The 19,808-nt window shown below is 43.9% G+C and overlaps 1 protein-coding gene across 1 annotated transcript in view; it reads left to right on the forward strand.

Annotated features, from left to right (window-relative positions):
• The window catches only part of MAPK8IP3 (mitogen-activated protein kinase 8 interacting protein 3), a 72,780-nt gene that overhangs the window by 26,372 nt on the left and 26,600 nt on the right, over positions 1–19,808 (forward strand). Inside the window, exons 7-14 of the mRNA XM_058157867.1 lie at positions 402–501; positions 943–1,061; positions 3,854–3,865; positions 10,417–10,434; positions 13,934–13,991; positions 14,983–15,135; positions 16,985–17,066; positions 19,091–19,221. Coding sequence (XP_058013850.1) covers positions 402–501; positions 943–1,061; positions 3,854–3,865; positions 10,417–10,434; positions 13,934–13,991; positions 14,983–15,135; positions 16,985–17,066; positions 19,091–19,221 — 673 coding nt within the window. The remainder of the gene's footprint in view (positions 1–401; positions 502–942; positions 1,062–3,853; positions 3,866–10,416; positions 10,435–13,933; positions 13,992–14,982; positions 15,136–16,984; positions 17,067–19,090; positions 19,222–19,808) is intronic.

The raw sequence follows: 19,808 nt of genomic DNA on the forward strand, positions 1-19,808 counted from the left end.
CCCTGATCTACATCATCTAAATGTCTATGGAGATTCTCCATCAATCCAGGTCATCCTTGGATTGTCCCAACGTGCCTTGGAAAGCACGTTGTCCCAAAGGTGCTTTCTCAAGAGGCAACTGGACTTCTTTGTTTTTCTTTGAAGACGTTTCGCTTCTCATCCAAGAAGCTTCTTCACCTCTGATTTTCATCAAGAAGTTGGTGCTGATGTTTTCTGAAGAAGCTTCTTGGATGAGAAACCATCCTCAAAAAGCAAGAAAGTCCAGTGCCTCTTAAAAAGGCCCCTTTGGGACATGTGTTACTCAGCGTTTTTCAAGAGAAGGAGAAGAGTAATGACGCATGTTTAGTCCAAATGCTTTGTTGGCTCCAGAGCATACATGGTTCCCCATGCCTTTGTTACAGGAATGGGAAGCAGTGACGAGGGGTCGGATTTTCAAGATATTGACTCTACTCCAGAGTTGGACATGTGCCAAGATCCTAGACTGGAGCGCACAGGGAACAGGTCAGAATGCTTTGGGGGGGGGGCAAACGTAATAGTGGGGAATCATTGAAACAGACCCCCTAGTTAATGAAGCTAGTCTGATTTCTATTCATTGTCATTTAAATCAACTCCTTGTAAGAGTAGCTGTCCTGCTAGACCAGCATTTCTCAAACTTGGCAACTTTAAACGTGTGGACTTCAACTCCCAGAATTCCTCTGGCTAGGGAATCCTGGGAGCTGAAGTCTGTACATCTTCAAATTACCAAGGTTGAGACATATTGTGCTGAACAGTCGGTTTCAAATTTCTGGTTTCTTTCCTGTGTAGAACATGCTTTTGCTGGATGAGGGTTTTAAAAAAAACAAAACGTATTTTGGGTGGAAACGCTGCTTTCTGTGATTAAGAGAGGAAAACGAAAATATTCCTTGCTGCAATGTGTTTCTAATTTTTCTTATTATTAAATAGCCCCACACAAGGGATAGTGAATAAAGCGTTCGGCATCAATACCGATTCACTGTATACCGAGCTTACTGAAGTGGGCTCAGAGGCTATTGGAGACGTGGATGAAGGAGCAGATCTGCTAGGTAACGCTTATTTCAAAGGCATGGCTTTTAAAATCCTTACCTTGATTATCCTCACAACAATACTTCGAAGTAGGTTTTTGACACAAATTTGTCGCATGTCAGTAGATATTTAACTGGATAATTTAAATATCTAGAGAAAAGGAAAGGGGGAAACCAATCAGTGGCATTTGAATTTCAAGTTCTAGGATTTATCTAACGTATGCCGGAGAGTTTGGATATGAAAAAGGCAAAAATTTACTAATCAGGGTTATGCATTCTGCAGAATTCTGCAGTATATATAAACGCAGCCTCTTAAAGCACGTATGAATTTTTTTTTTTGTTCTGCATTTTCTAATTAATTTGCTTAATTTATTCCATTAGTTTCGAGATTGGGAAAGAGTTTTGTGGTGTAATGATGCCTTCGTTACTCTCAGGCTATTAAGAATCTTGCCCATCCAATTCTCTCACCTTGGAGGCAGTTATTCTTCCTAACCATAGAACTTACTATACCCTTAAAAGATGTCACTGTATTCTTTGAAAAGCTGGATTCTCTGATCGGAATGTTTTGTTCTCACTTTTTCTCCACTTGCAAGGAACAGCAACCTATCCAGTTATGCACGTTAGAGATTTGTAGCAAAGGTTTTAAAAAGCATTTAGTAAAGCAAATAAACTATAGAGCAGATAGCTAATCAATGAGCTTAAAACAAAGCAAATAGTTTGCACAGTCACAGGTTCGTTTGCACAGTCACAGGTTCACTTAGCAACCACTTCATTTAAACAATCAAGTTTCTGGTTCCAATTGTGGCCGCTAAATGAAGATACCTGTAGTATGTTGGGTGTACCCAGCCATTATCCTTTGTGAGCAATGTTTTATGGATTAATCCAGTGGTGGGTTTCAAATTTTTTTAACTTCCGGTTCTGTGGGTGTGGCTTGGTGGGCACGGCATGGCTTGGTGAGTGTGGCAGGGGATCTCCAAATCTCCATTCCCACCCCGCTCCAGGGGAAGGATACTGCAAAATCCCCATTCCCTTCCCACTCCAGGGGAAGGCTACTGCAAAATCCCCATTCCCTTCCCACTCCAGGGGAAGGTGACTGCAAAATCCCCATTCCCTTCCCACTCCAGGGGAAGGTGACTGCAAAATCCCCATTCCCTTCCCACTCCAGGGGAAGGTGACTGCAAAATCTCCATTCTCTTCCCACTCCAGGAGAAGGATACTGCAAAATCCCCATTCCCTTCCCACTCTAGGAGAAGGATACTGCAAAATCCCCATTCCCTTCCCACTCTAGGAGAAGGATACTGCAAAATCCCCATTCCCTTCCCACTCCAGGAGAAGGATACTGCAAAATCTCCATTCCCTCCCCACTCTAGGAGAAGAATACTGCAAAATCCCCATTCCCTTCCCACTCCAGGGGAAGGATACGGCAAAATCCCCATTCCCTTCCCACTCTAGGAGAAGGATACTGCAAAATCCCCATTCCCTTCCCACTCTAGGAGAAGGATACTGCAAAATCCCCATTCCCTTCCCACTCCAGGAGAAGGATACTGCAAAATCTCCATTCCCTCCCCACTCTGAGGCTAGCCAAAGGTGGTATTTGCCAGTTCTTCAAACTACTCAAAATTTCCACTACCGGTTCTCCAGAACCTGTCAGAACCTGCTGAAACTCACCTCTGGATTAATCCCAGCCAGTTAGGATTTATTTAAGAAACTGTGATTAAACAAACCGTAGTTTACCGATTGTTGCCTTTAGATCTTTATTTGACTTATACGGCCATCTATATAATGATTCTAGTCTGCTCACAACCATCTGTAAAGCAAAGATTTGCCAGACCAAAGAGCCTCCCAGCAAAATCCCCCCAATTTAGCCCAATTCTTGGGAGAAGAGCCAGGTCTTCACATCACATCACTTCACTCACAGCTTGTTTGTTCAATTCCTGGTTGGTTCCTTTAATTGTTGGGTTCACTTGGCATCTTATAAGATAGTTAGAAGGATGTTTGAAGCCCAAAGGAAACCACGAACAAACCATTAAACTACCAACAAACCATACTCTCCATTCGCATGCCATGCTAAGCTACAGTTGCAATCCATAAGCAAGCCATGGTTACAGGCCGCTTGCCCTCAAACAAACCATAACTTGTTCCCTTCTCTTCCCTCCTCCACACACCATAGAGAGGCAGTAGAAACAAATAAAATACATCAGATGTGATAATGTGACACCTGAACCCAAACCATTCAAGGACACACACACACAAATATCCAGCCGTGGGACAAGACAAATATCCTTTGTAGACATCTAAAGGTTTGCTTGAGGTTTTGGTGGAGCTGCTGGTGGGACACTAAAACAAGCGTTTTAGTGAGATTTTGGTTTCAAAAGATGGTGTTTTTCTTTTATCCCTCGCTGTGTTGAAGGAGAACAAGGCAAAGAAAGCAAGAGAAAGTTCTTCCTTAATGAAAACCAGATACTACTGTGAGAAAAAGCAAGGTTAAATGAGGGGCTCGCAAGCTCCTCAGCCACATTTCCATCAGAAACATCGACCCTTCCCCTCTCACGCCCCTCATGCTTTTTTCCCTCATGTAAATTCATGCTGTCACGGTGGACCTTTTTCTCTATGATTTCATGCCTTTTGATACGGAAACGGCAGAATCATTGTCTTGGGGTTTTGGGGAGGGAGGAGGGAGTTGTTTTTTAAAAAAAAATAAATCCAAGAATTATTTTTTGTTGTTGTTGGTTTTAGACATTGATTGACTTTTTTTCCCTCCCCCCCCACTCCATTCCTTCCTCTCTCTGTGCTTCGTGGGACATGGCCCATAGGGGAATTTTCAGGTGTGTATTTCTCCTCTCCTTAGATTCCTGGTTTATTTTCTCCTTTTCCTTTTTTTTTAAAATTTTCTAGAATTTTAAAACAAATGAAGAGGATATTCACGTGTAATAAATCCTGTCAAAGTTCCTTTTGTTAACTTGGTTCTACCTTTCCCTACTTTTATTAGTTTGGACAGTGGATGTTGGGAACCTGCCAGCTAGGCTGGAAGGAGGAGTCAAGCAAGGACCTAGCTTGGAATCATTGTACAACCACATACAGCATAAACGTGACCTCCCCCAAGACCCATTAAGCCTTATCTGATCATTCCCAGGGAAAGGCAAGCAGTGTGAAAAGATTCTAGTAACATGTGGCAAACAATAAAGGTACTGACTGGGTATTTATGAGAGGCTGTGGTTGCTTGCTCCTGAGGAGTGGCGCGATGACCTAGAGGTGGAGCTCTCACCTCACAATCAGGAGGCTGTGAGTTCGATCCTAGATAGAGGCAGATAGTTCTCTCTCTGGGCACTATAAGAATATATCTACTGAACAAAACACTGCATTGGCGACAGGAAGGGCATCTGGCTAGTAAACACTCTCCTAGCTCCATTCAGTTTCCCAGACACCACCCCACAAGGGATTGTGGGGTGGTTAAAAGAAGATGATGATGATTGCTTGCTCCTCACAGTTAGGTATCTGAACACAAGAGACCACTTTCTGTTTTTTTGCTTCCATTTCCTTCCTGCAGTCTCCATCCTCTCTGTCTACTTGATCCCATCTACTTTGGGATTTAAGGTGGGATATCCTGATATATGGGATGAAGACTGTACTTTCTTTATTAATTAAGACGTGTCAGGACTCAAAGCCTGAAATTAAATATCCATCCATTTTTAGGTGATTTTAAAAACAAACAAACCCTCATTTGGGAGAATGGTGTTTAAGTCACCAGTTTCTAAAGTATAGCCCTGTGTTGTAGTTGGGCCTCATCCCCCAATCAGGTTAGCCTGCAGTCAAGGATTATGAGAATTATAGTCCTGCAATATTTAGGGGTTGCCAGAATGAAATTACTGTCTTAATTAGTGTTAACTGGATGGATCTGGCGCTACTTCTGATAAACTAACAACAAGTGGGGGGGGGGAACAACTACTAGACAATGAGTTGGTTCGTGATGTTCTCCTTTTTCCAATTGTTAACAATAATCCTGGGACTTTTAGAGGAGCGTGCAAGAGATTGTTTTTCTTTGATCTCATATAATCAAGAACTAATTCACTTGAACAGTTATACTTTCCCCTTCTTTGCTAGAGTTCATTTTGACGTCCACTGCAGGGGTGAAATGCTACCAGTTTGCTCCGGTTCAGCCGAACCAGTAGTTAAAAAAGCTACCAGTTCCTCCAAACCGGTATTTCCAATCATCAGCTGTGCTGCACGGTTTAGCAAAGCTAAATCATGCAGCACAGCTGATCCCCCCTCGCTGTTCTACTTATCTTCCCAAGCCTCCTTTTGGCATGTATGGTGTATGTGCACGCACACAGCGGGCATTTGGTGTGCAGTGTGCATGCACCCATACACAGCGCGCACTTGGCGCACACCACACATGTGTGGCCAGCGAACCGGCAGCAAACTGGTTCAGATTTCACCACCGGTCTACTAGCTTTAAAAAATTGTTTCCTCGGATGGCGCTTAACTCTTGATGACCCCCGTGGATTCAGCAGAGTAATTTGGTGCTTCTTTCTTGGCTATTCCCCCCCCACCCAAATTCCCAGTCTGATCTACCACACTGGAATTTCCTTGTAGTCTCTCAACTAAACCCCTAACTGAATTCATTTTTAGTTAGTTTTTGAAAATCTACCGAGACCAACTAGGTGGTACCACCTGGTATGACTTATAATGTCCCTAGAGTCCATTTGAATGCCCAATGACTTTAGACAAATAGCTACTCATCTTGAGGGCTCTGCATTCCTTTTGGAATCAAAAACCAGGCGCTTTTGGAAAAGCAGTTCCTTGGAGAGGCAACGGTAGAGAAAGGAGATTGCCATCATACCCTGCTTGTATGTATTTTGTATGTAATTGACTGCCCATAACTTGGGGCTGCATTGGTCCTTGGCAAGATTGTATGATTGCTGAACAAAATGACCCTTGGATATGGAACTCTGTTGCCTTAGCAGCGCCATCTCTACTAGTGTTCTCAACCATGGCAACTTGAAGATGTATGGACTTCAATTCCCAGGATTCCATAGCCATCCTGTCAGCTGGGCAAATCTGGGAATTGAAGTCCACTCATTTTTGGCCAAGATTCATAAACACTGATCTAGAGGAGCGGCCAGAGGAAGCCAAAATCTTTTAGTCGTTCGTCCCACTTAGTTAAGCTTATATGACAGAAGGACATCGATTTGGTAGTTGCTCAATCTAACTCCAGCAGCTTTTGATAAAAGTTGACACAGTATTATAAAGCAGAGGTCTCCAACCTTTGCTGGCTGAGGAACTCTGGGCGTTGAAGTCCACAAGTCTTAAAGGGACCAAGGTTGGAGACCCCTTTTATAAAGGAAAGCTTGCTTTAAGGAAATTTTGTTTCTTACACCAACCGGTTCCCCTGCCATTAATATTCCCTGCACTTTACTTAAACGATGAAGCCATTCTTACCTAGCATATCTTAAAAGCAACAGCAGATACTTGTGACAAGATTTGGCAAACCAGTGTTTCAGATTGTTTAAGAGGCCTACAAAATCCAATAAAATCATCATCTGGTCAAGTACTGTATTGAGCAGAAAGCTTGTTTCGATTAATCCAGTGAGATTGTTAAAGTTCTTGTTTTATTTATTTTCTTATTCTAAAGATAGCGGTAGAAGCAGCACCGAGAAACCCAATGTTTTCACTATATCTCTGAAATGGGGAGGTGGTTGTCAAGTAGAGGCTACCTGCAGCTCTCGAGTTATTTAGCCTCAGTCAAGATCAGGTTCTGTGGTTCAGGGGTGGGATTCAGCCGGTTCGGTCCGGTTCGGTGAACCAGATGTAAATTTTAATTTGGTTCGTTGAACTGGTTGTTCCAAGGACTGGCTAACCTTGCCCACCCCGCCCCTCCAGGGAGTCTCCACATGGCCCATTTTGGATGCCAGGTAAGTGCAAGGCACACACGGAGGCTCTGGGAAGGCGAAAAACAGGCCTACCGGAAGTCCAGGCCTGTTTCTAGCCTCCAAGGGGCCTCCGTTGCCTGGGGGAGGCTGTTTTCACCTTCCTGGAGGCCCAAGGAAAGCCTCTGGTGCCTTGGAAGGGCGAAAAACGGGCCTACCGGAAGTCCAGGCCTGTTTCTAGCCTCCAAGGGGCCTCCGTTGCCTGGGGGAGGCTGTTTTCACCTTCCTGGAGGCCCAAGGAAAGCCTCTGGTGCCTTGGAAGGGCGAAAAACGGGCCTACCGGAAGTCCAGAAACGGGCCCATTTCAGGCCTCCGGAGGGCGTGCAAAGCGAACCGGTTGTTACAACTAGTGAATCCCACGACTGGTTCAAATGGGCCAAAACTCATAAGGAGAAGAAGATAAGGAAACGGAGGAAAAGAAAGTGAATTCCCAGAAATCAAAATGGATAGATGAGATGAGAGTGGTAGAGAGACAAAAAAACAAAACAAAACCACAAAAACAAAAGAAAGAGACATGACAGAGAGAGAGAAAGAAGCTGTGCTTTCCATTACTGTTCTTCTAGCTTCTGGAAACATGGTCCCTGAGACATCACCCCCCACCCCCCAAATGCAACAACCTTTAATAGAAAAAGGTTTACTGACCCCGGTTTGCTCTCTTAGTTGCTTCCAGTTTTACATCCCTCTGCTTCTCGAAAGAAAGTATAAATACTAGCATCTACTTTCTCCAGAGAGAGTAAAAATGCTAGGACTTTCCTCGCGTCATCCTCCTCCTGCAAGAGAAGACGAGCTCTTCCTTAGAGTTTGGGTGTTTCTATGTTTTTAATACTACGGAAGTGAGCCAGCATCCCCAAGGTTTAATCCAATATATTTTATGCCCTCTTTAATCCTCTTTCATTGCCTCTGAGAATGACTGAATAAGTAACGAAGAAGATCTTTAATTTGGTTGCAGCCTATGAAAAGGCACTGTTTGATTTCGATGGTTCCTTCCCCCAAATTTTTTGGTTTGTTTGTTTTCTTACTTGTGTATCTTGCCTAGGACAGGCACAGAAATCTTGTTCGATAGAAGAAAAGATTCTTGCTGTTATAACGTTAAAAACAGGGTCCTAGAGCAACAGCATTCTTCATCTGCTAAGTTCCAGTTCTGAGAGGTGGACTTAAGGATACCATGATGAACGTATCTTTTCTTTTATGTACACTGAGAGCATATGCACCAAGACAAATTCCTTGTGTGTCCAATCACACTTGGCCAGTAAAAATTCTATTCTATTCTATTCTATGATGAGACAGATCCCCAAATTCCTTGTTCCTTGAATGCAGGGAGCTCTTCCCAAAACCTTCCCCCCTCGTTTTCTCAAAAGGAAAGAACATTTGGATCTAACCCACAAAAAAACCAGGGCATATGATTTTGATTTTGGGTTTCTTTAGAATTCTTTAGAAGAGAATATTTGTAGCTCAAGGTTGAACTAGGGAGACGTCGGTGCCCTCTGAGCTTGTTTTTCTTTTTTCTTGTAGACATTTCATTACCCAATATGAGGGAAAACTGGGTTGATGGACTACAACAAAACAGCAGTTTCCAAGGAAGTGGGAGGGAGCACATTCTAGAAAGGGTATGAGACCAGAGGCAGCACAGCCTGAAGACGGATAGGAGACAGAGGAAGAGAATAGCCATTCTCTAGACAATCTCCTAAATCATATCCATTGCGCTAGGAGTAGTAAGGGTTTAGTTTGGCGAGATTCTGTCTGCTGTGTGTAAGCAGATAAAGAACTGGACTCTGCGGAGGCTCTGGGGCAAGGCTGGAGTCGGGGAATGGTGCGTTCCCCGACCTGGCCAAGGCGAACGGTGAGCAGGCAGAGGCTCTGGGGCCCCAGGGAATGGTGCCTTCCTGGGCCCCAACCCAAGGCGAATGGCGAGCGGGCGGCATGTTTACCTTTGGTGAGCGGAGCAGGTGAGGAGGCGAGGCGATTAGCTGGGCCGCGTGGCAAAGACAACATATATAGGACAGTGGTGGGCGGGGCAAGCAACAAGTGGGCGGGTGGGAGTGGGGCCACCCAGAGGTGGTATTTGCCAGTTCAGCGAATCAGTACAAATTTCCACTACCGGTTCATCAGAACTGGTCCGAACCAGCTGAATATCACCTCTGACTCGGGCTGAATTGTTCCACATAGTTCTTGGCCTTGGTGTTGTGACCCAGGCCCAAGTAGGTAGTAGGAAACTCAGTCCGTGAAAAAACAAACAAACTTTATTCGAACAGCTGAGAATGACTTCATTCTCAGCATAGTTCAACTCAAATTAAAACAAATTCCTCCCAACACAAATTCCTCCGTCCTATCGCAAACCTTGGTCCAAGTAGGCAAACTGCCAAAGGCCTTTCTTGGCAAACGTTCAGAAGTCACAAAAATAAATGCAATACGTAAACGAAGCAGAAGACGAAGCTACCAACGTTGTTTTCCGGCAAAGCCCAAACACAAATTATACAAATTAAAATATTATTATTATTATTATTATTATTATATTATTAAACACTGTTACTGGTCTGTTTTAAGCCTTATGGGAGGAGCCAATCATCTCTTGGCCCTACTCCCGAGTCGTCCTCTTTGCTTGAGCTGCTCTTGCCTTCTGGCAGCTCTTCTCATGTGTGCATTAGGAACAGGCTCCTCCTGTTCCTCTGCCTCACTACTATCAGTCTCTGGAGGCTCTGGAGTCCGCACCTCACTTCCTGATGGCCCTGGGCTCACCTCAGCCTCATCGCTGTCAGACTCAGTTGCCAGCTCCATAGGCTGCTGACGGACCACAACACTTGGCCTGACACCCAACTAAGTAACATCTTAAGCTGAACTAGGCAACCCAATTAGGTAAACTCATTCATTCACACGGAAGATGTTACCTAGTTGGATAATGAAACATCCGCAAGAAAACAACCAAGTTCAGAGAGCACCAAGGACTCCGCAGACAACAGTTGATTTACCAAAGGAGGAGAAGGTTTTGGGACAGATGTTCTTTCAAAATCAGAAGAGGGAGGGTGCTCCTTCAAGCTTTCGACCCAGAAGTTATATCCTTCTGGAACTTCTCTAGGCTGTATGTTCTACTACCGCATCTGACGCACTGAAAGGTGGTTGTTACTCAGGTGGAGAGAACAATGGTGGCCTCAGGAGTTGTCACTTGATTGGTTTCACTCAATAAAACCAGGTCCTTCTGCTAAAGCTGGATCAGACCGGTGAAGAATTGCCTTGCTATCATGTAAATGATTTTTTTCCCCATACACATACGTGTTAAAGACGGTATCACCATTTGCTGAGTTGTATTTAATGGCTGCTTTTTCTCTCTCTCCCTGCCCTCCCCTCCCCTTCCTCTCCCCCCCTCCTTTTTTTTTTCCTCTTCTGTATCTCTTCCCCCTCTGGATCCTTTGCTCCTTCCCTTCCTCTTCTCTCATATGCAATGACTTTCATAGTACGGGATGATTTCTTTGGTAAGGCGAAAGCCAGTTTTAAAACCTATGGGTGTTCCCCTTTCCTTTCACTTGGCATCTCTTCATCCTTTTTTTTTTTTTGTCGTCTTCCTGGGGTTCCTTGGGGACTTGGTTTATGTTTTTTGTATTGATCCCTGTGATGGTAATGAAGGTGCTTTTTTTTTTTTTGAGAAGCAGATCTTCTTCAGTTGCCATCATCTAGGATGTATTATTGTCCTCTCCTCTTTTCTTGGGACTTAGGTGGTTATCCGCTTTGATGTTTCAAGCAGCTTCCAAGAAGGGGCCATACATACAATGGGTCCTTCCCCCCTCCCATTTCTTTCTTTTGAGGCAAGCTGATGGGAAGCCAGGGGTCTCCAATCTTGACAACTTTAAGACTTGTGGACTTCAACTCCCAGAGCTGGGAATTGAAGTCCACAAGTCTTAAAGGGTCTGGTCTAAGCAGTCCACTTCCTTCTGATTCGTTTACCTTGACATGTTGTGCTGATGCTTTGGGCGGTTTTTCTGACTCCATGCTGCAAACTTTTCAAAAATGACACATTTCAGAAAATAATGTGGGGGGTGGTAGAAAAAAGGCTGTTCCTGAATTGCTAATTTTCTGCACGTAGAGATGTTCTATCATAGCTTCTTTCGACCACCAGTTGAAACAGCATCAGGTCATCTTCATTGTAGATTTTTTTTCTTCAAAAAACAATATTAAAAATACAGGCAAGTCATTCTAAGGGATCTACTCAGAGATGACCAGATGATTCTTGGTGCGGCAGCTGAGATTTCCGACTCCTATTTGTTTAAACGATATTATTGATTAAAAGCTCATCTTTCTATTCTAAATTGGAGAAGGTTCATATCTAAAGAAACTTGCATTCAAAGTCTGCATTAAATATCAGGATTGGGTGGCATGGACCAAGTTCCCTGTTCTTACAGGGCTCCCCATTGCTCACCTTTTCTCTCTGAATGTTCAAGGAGTGCTAGGATGAAAAAGGACACAGTGACTCAGTAGCTAAGACGCTGAGCTTGTCAATCAAAAGGTCAGCAGTTCGGCGGTTCGAATCCCTAGTGCCACGTAACGGGGTGAGTTCCTGTTACTTGTCCCAGCTTCTGCCAACCTAACAGTTCGAAAGCACGTAAAAAATGCAAGTAGAAAAATAGGGACCACCTTTGGTGGGAAGGTAACATCGTTCCATGAACCTTTGGCGTTGAATCATGCTGGGCACATAACCACAGAGACATTTTCAGACCGCGCTGGCTCTTCGGCTTAGAAACGGAGGTGAGCACCTCCCCCTAGAGTTGGGAACAGCTAGCACATATGTGTGTGCAGATATGTACATCAAAGGCTGCCTGAAACATCAAAAGGGACTAATCTCTTCATGTCCTCTCAAACACAACTGCAGCTGCTTTTCCATTCTCCCTGGGAAGTGGGCATCCCTCTGCCATCTCTAACTCATCTCCATCTGATTGTGGGAAGAAGGTCTGTGCACTGCCCCGGTGTGTTGTGATGTGTTCTCACTTCTTATGTATGCTCCCATGATTCTCTTGTTAACTTTTCATTTGTCCTGAGTGTGTATTTGTCCCATGAAAGCAACCTAAACAGACCCCACATATTTTTTTAAAAAAAAAAAGTTTATTTTTCCTACGCAGTGTGAAGTAAAAGAGACTTTGGATGCTGGTTGAGGTTGGCTATGTTACTGATCCTCTTCTTTTAACATCTGGAATCGGGACGAAATGATTCAAAGTAGTACCGTTTCCATTCTATGATAGAAGAAACCTGTTTCTTCTCTGTTGAATTCTCAGTGCTTTGAAGTGAAATCTGCCCTATAAAGAACAAACTTCAATGCAGTTGAATTGACTGCAAGGGTAGGACCATACGCAGGAAGCCTTTCTGGGTATAACTTATCTTAGATAAAGCTTAGGTGGTTCCAAGGCCGCCAGATCACTCTTCCATAGTTTGAAGTCCATCTAGATCAGAGGTAGCATCTCAGTTTATTCAATCCCTTGGGAGAGAAAAGTTATATTATTTGTGAAAAACCCTTAAAGATTCTCAAAAACTAAAAAGACTGTCATGTTTGGAATGCACTTGTGGAATTCCTTCTGTCAGTACTGTAGATGCCTCTAGATTTCTAGAAAAAGCGATTCAATATAAATGAGAATACAGATCTTTCAATGGCCTTGATAAATTGGGCAGTTGTCCTCTGACTGAATGAATGTTTTATGTCAACGAAGTATTAGGTTAAAAAAAGAGCCAAGTGAAAGATGGGTTACAGGAACCTGAACGCCTTGTAATAAGAGGACCAATTTAGCAATTACATGCTGAAGCAGAAATATGAGGTCTCCTTCAGGTTGAGAATAGGTTTGGTGGACTTCATGGCCACCTTCATGTACATTTCTTGGGAACAGCATGGAAACAAGAGATTGTACTATTAGGAACTTTTCTTGTTTTCTCAGTCTAGCCTACCTCCCAAAATTCCCTTCCATGTATTTCCGATCCAGAGCCAAACCAGGACCAATCCTATTTAGTATTTTTTTTTAATTCAGGCAAGGTGTCGCGGCCTGTGCAGAAGGCAAATTGAGGTTCCCTTGATGTCAGCTCTTGATAACTTCACAGACAAATTGCTACTTGTTCTTGCCAACAGTATGAAGGTGATTTGCCACTGGTTTTTTTTTCCCCCGGCGAGCTTTTTTGGAGGACTTCCCAGCCTAGCTCATAGTCCTTGATTCCTTAGTGGTTTTCTGTCCAAAGAAAGACCAGGCCAAGGATGTTTAGCTTCCCATCCCATGATTAACGAAGGGTTGCCATCGTCTGTTAAGCTCCAAAGAAAAATTTCATTATTATTATTCCTTGTTTCGTATCAACCTCCCTTGAAGAGTAGCTTATACAGTCATTTTCTCCTTTTTAAAAAAAAAAAAAATTTGCACCAATTCTGTTAAATACTTTAGATTGTGAATGATGCTCAGTTTGTTTCTGGGCGGAAAATGGATCCAATTTAGTGTGTTGACCTCTGCCCCGTTCTGCGTTTGCAGAGCCATGATACTTTTAATCCAGAATGAAATCAAGCCAGTATAGTTTGAACTGGTCCTTAGCTAGACTTTTTTTAAAAAAAATAACAGCTATTTAGAGCAGGGGTCTCCAACCTTGGCCACTTTAAGACTTGTGGACTTCAACCCCCAGAACTCTGGGAGTTGAAGTCCACAAGTCTTAAAGTGGCCAAGGTTGAGACCCTGATTTAGAGTATAGGCAGCAAATCTGTGGTCCAGCATCTCAAACGCCCCCCCCCCCAATAATCTTCCACCTTAACATCTGAAGGAAGTTTTGGGATGAATGGAACACATCTTCTGGTGCCATTCCTGCTATTCTTTGTAACTAACGAGAAGCTTTTGAACAAGGAAGTTCTATCTCTTCAAAAAGGAGAGAGCTTTTCTTTCCTTTTGCCAAAATGTATGTGTCAAAATTTGTATGGCTTTTATTTTTATTTATTTTTTTCTCCACCTCCCCCCCCCCCAGGAATGGGCAAAGAAGTGGGGAATCTCTTGATGGAGAATTCGCAGCTGCTGGAGACCAAGTAAGACTCCTTTCTCCTTTCTCCAGATCAAAATTTCCATCCTTCCTTGTGAGTTTAGCATGAGTTCCTAGTTGACGAGGTGCTGCGTGTGTCAGTTTTGTTCAGTTTATCTTGTCCTTGATTTCTTCGTTCTGCTGAGATCTTTGCCCGTTGCAGTTTTGCAGCTTTTTTCACCCAACCTACCAGGGGTGGGCTGCTGGGGGTTTGCAGGGGTTTGGGAGAACCTCTAGCTAAGATTCTGTGTAGTTCAGGGAACTCCCCAAATCCCACTCCTGGCTGGTCCCGCCCACCCTGTCCCTCCCAGAAGTCCCCACGTGGCCCATTTTAGATGCAGGTAAGTGCAGGTCATGTGCGGAGCTCAGGGAGGGCAAAAAACGGGCCAACCGGAAGTTTGGGAAGGCCAGAAACGGGCCCATTTCCGGCCTCAAGAGGGCCTCTGGAGCCTGGGGAGGCCGTTTTCGCCCTCCCATTAACTCAAGGAAAGCCTCTGGAGCCCAGGGAGGGCAAAAACGCCTCCCGCCCCCACCGTGGTGCAGGAGGCTGGCTAGGTCATGCCCACCATGGCCACGCCCACCCAGCAACCGGGCAGAGAACCCCTTGCTAAAATTTTTGAAGCCCACCCCTGCAACCTACCCAATCAATTTGCAAAGGCAGAGGTGGGGAACTGCCCAGACCACAGCCTTTGTTCTCCCAACACCCATAGCCAGGTTGGGAAGGATTATAGCTGACAATTTAGTGACCTGGTTAGGAAAGACTGGAGTCTGTTTATTTTCGTTGCATTGATAACTTGGCACAAAGCGAGTCCCAACTAATTAAAATGCAGGATTTAGTTTAAATACCTTATGCTTTATCTATGACTCTCCACGATATCCCATGGTTCCTTATGCTACCGATCTATGGTTTTCCCCCCCCAAAAGTGTGTCCTATGCTGCTAGCCATATACTGAGGCTGAATATATTTCTGTTTCTTTCGATGACGTGCCGTGCTGCAGAAATGCTCTGAATATTGTGAAGAATGACTTAATTGCAAAAGTGGACCAGCTTACAGGAGAACAAGAGGTGTTGAAAGGAGAGCTGGAAGCAGCAAAGCAGGCAAAAACTAAGATGGAAGCCCGCATCAAGGAACTAGAGGAAGAGCTTAAAAAGTAAGTAGCTGTCTACTTTTGGATTCATTTCTCAAGTGGGATAATTTCTCTAGGGCTGAAATAGATACAGCATTAGGCAACTGAGAGTAGTCCTAACCTAACCACATAAACCTAGTGTTTTGGCCTGTTGGCCGCCGGCCCCTCCACCAGCCGAATCAGATGTGTAGGAGGCTGTGGGAGTCAGGGCCAGCATCAAGGCAACTTGAGAGCTCTGAGGGGGAAGCGGGAATGGAGCTGTCAGAGAGTGAGACAGAGGCGGAGCCTGGGCCGTCCATCAGCCCTCAGATGGAGAGTCAACAACCTCCAGGTCTGGAAGTGGAAGATGAGGAACAGCTGGGTCCCGTGCCTGATGCGCGGTTGCGCAGAAGGCAGAGGAGAGGAGAGCAGTGGAAATCTATGGGCCAATCCTTGGGACGGAAGAGCCACTACTGCTAGCGAAGCCCCACCCTAGCTCTGGGGATGAAAGGCGGGGGGCGGAAATGAATAGATGTGGCAGACAAAACTATTCATCTTCTGGCCGGACAGACTTGTTAGCCTGCGTTAAGAGAGAAACATTTTGCTGGGATTGCCGGCAAATTAAAGGAATCTTTTGAGTTCATTTCAGTGGGGTTTGTTGTGTTTGAGGAGTTGAGTCAGAACAGCTACATGTAAACACCAAGATTTAAAAATGGACAAGGAGAACCTCTAATATTGTAGAGGAAAAAGGAAAAAAACTGTAATGTTCACCTGTGTCCATTTTTAAAATTAAAACATTTCATGTTTCAACTTATTGTAGCTTTATTTACAATGTTGTAAGCTGCCCAGAGTCAATGGATAGTGAGATGGGCAGCATATAAATTTCAATTTTTAATTTAATTTTCCAGATCTGATTCCCCCTTCATACTATTGTTGTGATTGCAATTAAGAAATACAAGTCCACCGAACTGGGACTCAGAAATCACATAATGTTTTTAAAGTCTTGTGGCCATGCAGCCACTCTAGTGGCTAGTTTATCTGTCAGAAAGCCTGTGGATTAAATCTAGTTTCCTAAGAGACACTTCCTGTCTTCTGACTGTTCTCAAGATTTCATAATAACAGAGTTGGAAGGGACCTTGGAGGTATTCTAGTCCAGCCTCCTGCCCAGGCAGGAAACCCTACACCATTTCAGACAAATGGTTATCGAACCTCTTCTTAGAAACTTCCAGTGTTGGAGCATTCACAACTTCTGAAGGCAAGTTGTTCCACTGATTAATTGTTCTCACTGTCAGGAAATTTCTCCTTAGTTCTAAGTTGCTTCTCTCCTTGATTCGTTTCCACCCATTGCTTCTTATTCTACCCTCAGGTGCTTTGGAGAATAGTTTGACTCCCTCTTCTTTGTGGCAGCCCCTGAGATGATGCAAAGATGTCTACTAACTTTTCTTAGACTTGGGGGGGACAGGAAAGAAACCAACCAACCAATCTATCTGATGATTGAAAAGTCAAAGTTTTTTTTCCTTTTCTGCCTTTTTTTTTTTAAAGAAAAAAGTTTTTTATTTTATTCCACATAAACATATTATAAACGTACAGTCTTTTATCCATTGTTAATCATATATATGCTCTTTACCTTGTCATATTAATAATCTGTAACTATATCTATATATATTTGGGGCTGCTCTTCTACCAATCTTTCTCACTTGTTTTACAACAGTCCTCCTTTTCCTTCTTCTCTCTTTCCCTTCCCTCCTTTCTTCCTTTTCTGATTTCTTCTTTCCTCTTCTCCTTCCTCTTCTCTCCTTCCCCTTCCCCTCCCCCACTCCTCGATTCTGTTCTGCCTTTGTGTAACCTATGGACATGTTTCATAAATTTCATTCTTCTCCCCCCCACTCCCCAGAGTGAAATCGGAGGTGATAGTTGCCCGCCGAGAACCCAAAGAAGAGGTGGAGGATGTAAGCAGCTATCTCTGTACAGAATTGGTATATTACATTATTAAAATGCCTAGGGAAAGAGGGGATTTGGGGAGGGAGGGTCTTTCTTTTCCATTTCCTTGAATCGTGACCCTGAAATTATGACATCACTGCACGTTTACATCAGAGCATTGCCATGTCCATGGTCACGCTGGCGGAGTGTAATTCTCATGATTATGGGAATAGATAACTCGTCAACCAGTCATTCCTGAATGACGTTCACTGTATAGGTTGAGTGTATTGACTCATTCCAGAAAAGCTGAATAGTTGTTACAGGGAGGTGCTTTAAGAGTTACCGTACTTTTCAGAGTATAAGACACACTTTCCCCACCCCCCCAAAAGTGGGTGGAAACGTTGGTGCATCTTATACACCGAATACAGCCATTTTTGGCCTCCCGAAACCCCGCCCTGCGCGTCCCGTTTTCGCCAAAAACGGGCCCATTTTTCACAAAAGCGGGGCCTGCCGAGGCTTTGGGAGGTCTGCAGAGTGCTCCTGGGGGCTGGGGAGGGCAAAAACCCAACGCATGGGAGTGTTTGGGAGGCCAAAAACAGGACGCACAGAGGCTATGGGAGGCCTGCAGAGTGCTCCTGGGGGTTGGGGAGGCAAAAACTTTTTTTTTTTCTTATTTACCTCTTTGAAATCTTGGTGCGTTTTATAGTCCCAAAAATACGGTAATCCTTCCTCCTCCTTTCATTTTCTGGTCTCATACTGTCTCACGCACAAGAGTCCGTGGCTTTTTTTTTTAAAAAAAAAAACCACACGTATGAAATAGTTGTAGACTGCATGTATCATCTTGTTTGGCCTTTGAAATCCAAAATAATGTAATCATCCAATTCACACAACCTATGAATACTCTTAAGAAGGCTGGTTTTAATGTTGTGTACTAACAGCATGTTTCTTCTTTCTAACGTGGTGATTTTTTTTACCCCCGTGTATGCCTTTTTCTTTTTTCTGATGCAAAATTCTCTCCAATGTTTCATGTGTTACGGAATAAGCAGACGTAATTAGTGCTAAATGGCAAGCACTTATAAAAGAGCCATGCTATACACATCCTGATCCTGGGACCAAAATATCTGTGAAATTGTTTTTAGATATTTTAAAAACTGAATATAATGCGTGGATAAGGATGAGCACATGATACAGGAGGGGATTTGAGATGCATCTTAGCAATAGTTGTATAGAAATTAAGGTCCTTATTTCTATCACAGTTACGATCCTCCTGTTTACTGCTTTAAACAATCTTCCCTTCAGCATTTCATCCCAATTTTCCCCAAAGCATCCCTCCTCTGTGTTAAAGCTGTTCAGTGTTCATAATTAACTTAATTTGAACCTACTAACCCTTACTAATATCTGAAGACAGGAAATTAAGCCTGGAGGTTAATATTAGCCTGCAGAAAAATCTGTTAAGTAGGTTGGTTGGGTTGAAATGTTCCATTCCATGGATTTTGAGAACATTCTGTTTCTTCTTAAGTTTTTGTTGAGCTGGCCATTCCTGGTTGGGGATCGGGAAAATTTTCTTCCAGAAAACTGCTGGACCACTTTTAAGCAGCCTGATTGATGCGGTCTAGAGCAGGGGTCTCCAACCTTAGCAACTTCAAGACTTGTGGACTTCAACTCCTAGAATTCTTTGCTTTGCTGGCTGGGGAACTCTGGGAGTTGAAGTCCTCAAGTCTTAAAGTGGCCAAGGTTGGAGACCCCTGTTCTAGAGGAGGAAATAGAATCTGCCAAAGTCTCCTGAAACATTTTTGTCTCTAAAATAAAACATGGCTGCCCATAGGTAAACATTTCTGCTTTGTAGTTAAACTTTTGCTGCTTCTCCAGATAAATGGTAGTTCTCCTCTGAATGGGTTTGGAGCTAATTCTCCAGAACCTAAAGATACAGTAATAATCCATTATTGGGAGGGAGGGGAGGGTGGATTAACAGAAAACCCAAAGGGAACGAATGTTTTTAAAACTTCCTTCTTTGGTGTTGTACTAATCTCCTTCCCCTTCCATTTCCCGTGGGTTGAAGTCCTCCTCCTCCCCCCTGCAGGACAACATCCCTATTGCTCAGAGACGGCGCTTCACCCGTGTGGAGATGGCTCGCGTTCTGATGGAGCGCAACCAGTACAAAGAAAGGTTGATGGAACTGCAGGAGGCTGTCAGGTGGACGGAAATGATCAGGTGAGTATGAGCCTCTCTGGTTGCTGGTATTAGAGGTGGGTGGGTGGGTTTGTTGTTTTTTTTACTGTTAATGGCAGTATTGCAGGCTAACTCTGCCAACTGCCAGGAGTTCGATCCTGACCGGTTCAAGATTGACTCAGCCTTCCATCCTTCTGAGGTCGATAAAATGAGGACCTAGATTGTTGGGGGACAGAGGCTGACTCGATAAACTGCTTAGAGAGGGCTGTAAAGCACTGTGAAGCGGTATATAAGTCTAAGGGCTATTGCCCTTCCTTCCTTCCTTCCTTCCTTCCTTCCTTCCTTCCTTCCTTCCTTCCTTCCTTCCTCCCTCTCTCCCATGGTGCGCAGTGGTTAGAATGCAGCATTGCAGACTTAAATCTGCCCACTGCCAGAAGTTCGCTCCTGACCAAGGTTGACTCAGCCTTCCATCCTTCTGAGGTCGATAAAATGAGGACCCAGATTGTTGGGGGACAGAGGCTGACTCGATAAAATGCTTAAGAGAGAGCTGTAAAACACCGTGAAGCGGTATATATGACTAAGTGCTATTGCTATACACATTGCGCTGATTTGTACCTGAAACAAGCAGT

Source organism: Ahaetulla prasina, chromosome 14 (assembly GCF_028640845.1).
Source record: "Ahaetulla prasina isolate Xishuangbanna chromosome 14, ASM2864084v1, whole genome shotgun sequence".
NCBI classification, from domain to species: Eukaryota; Metazoa; Chordata; class Lepidosauria; order Squamata; family Colubridae; genus Ahaetulla; species Ahaetulla prasina.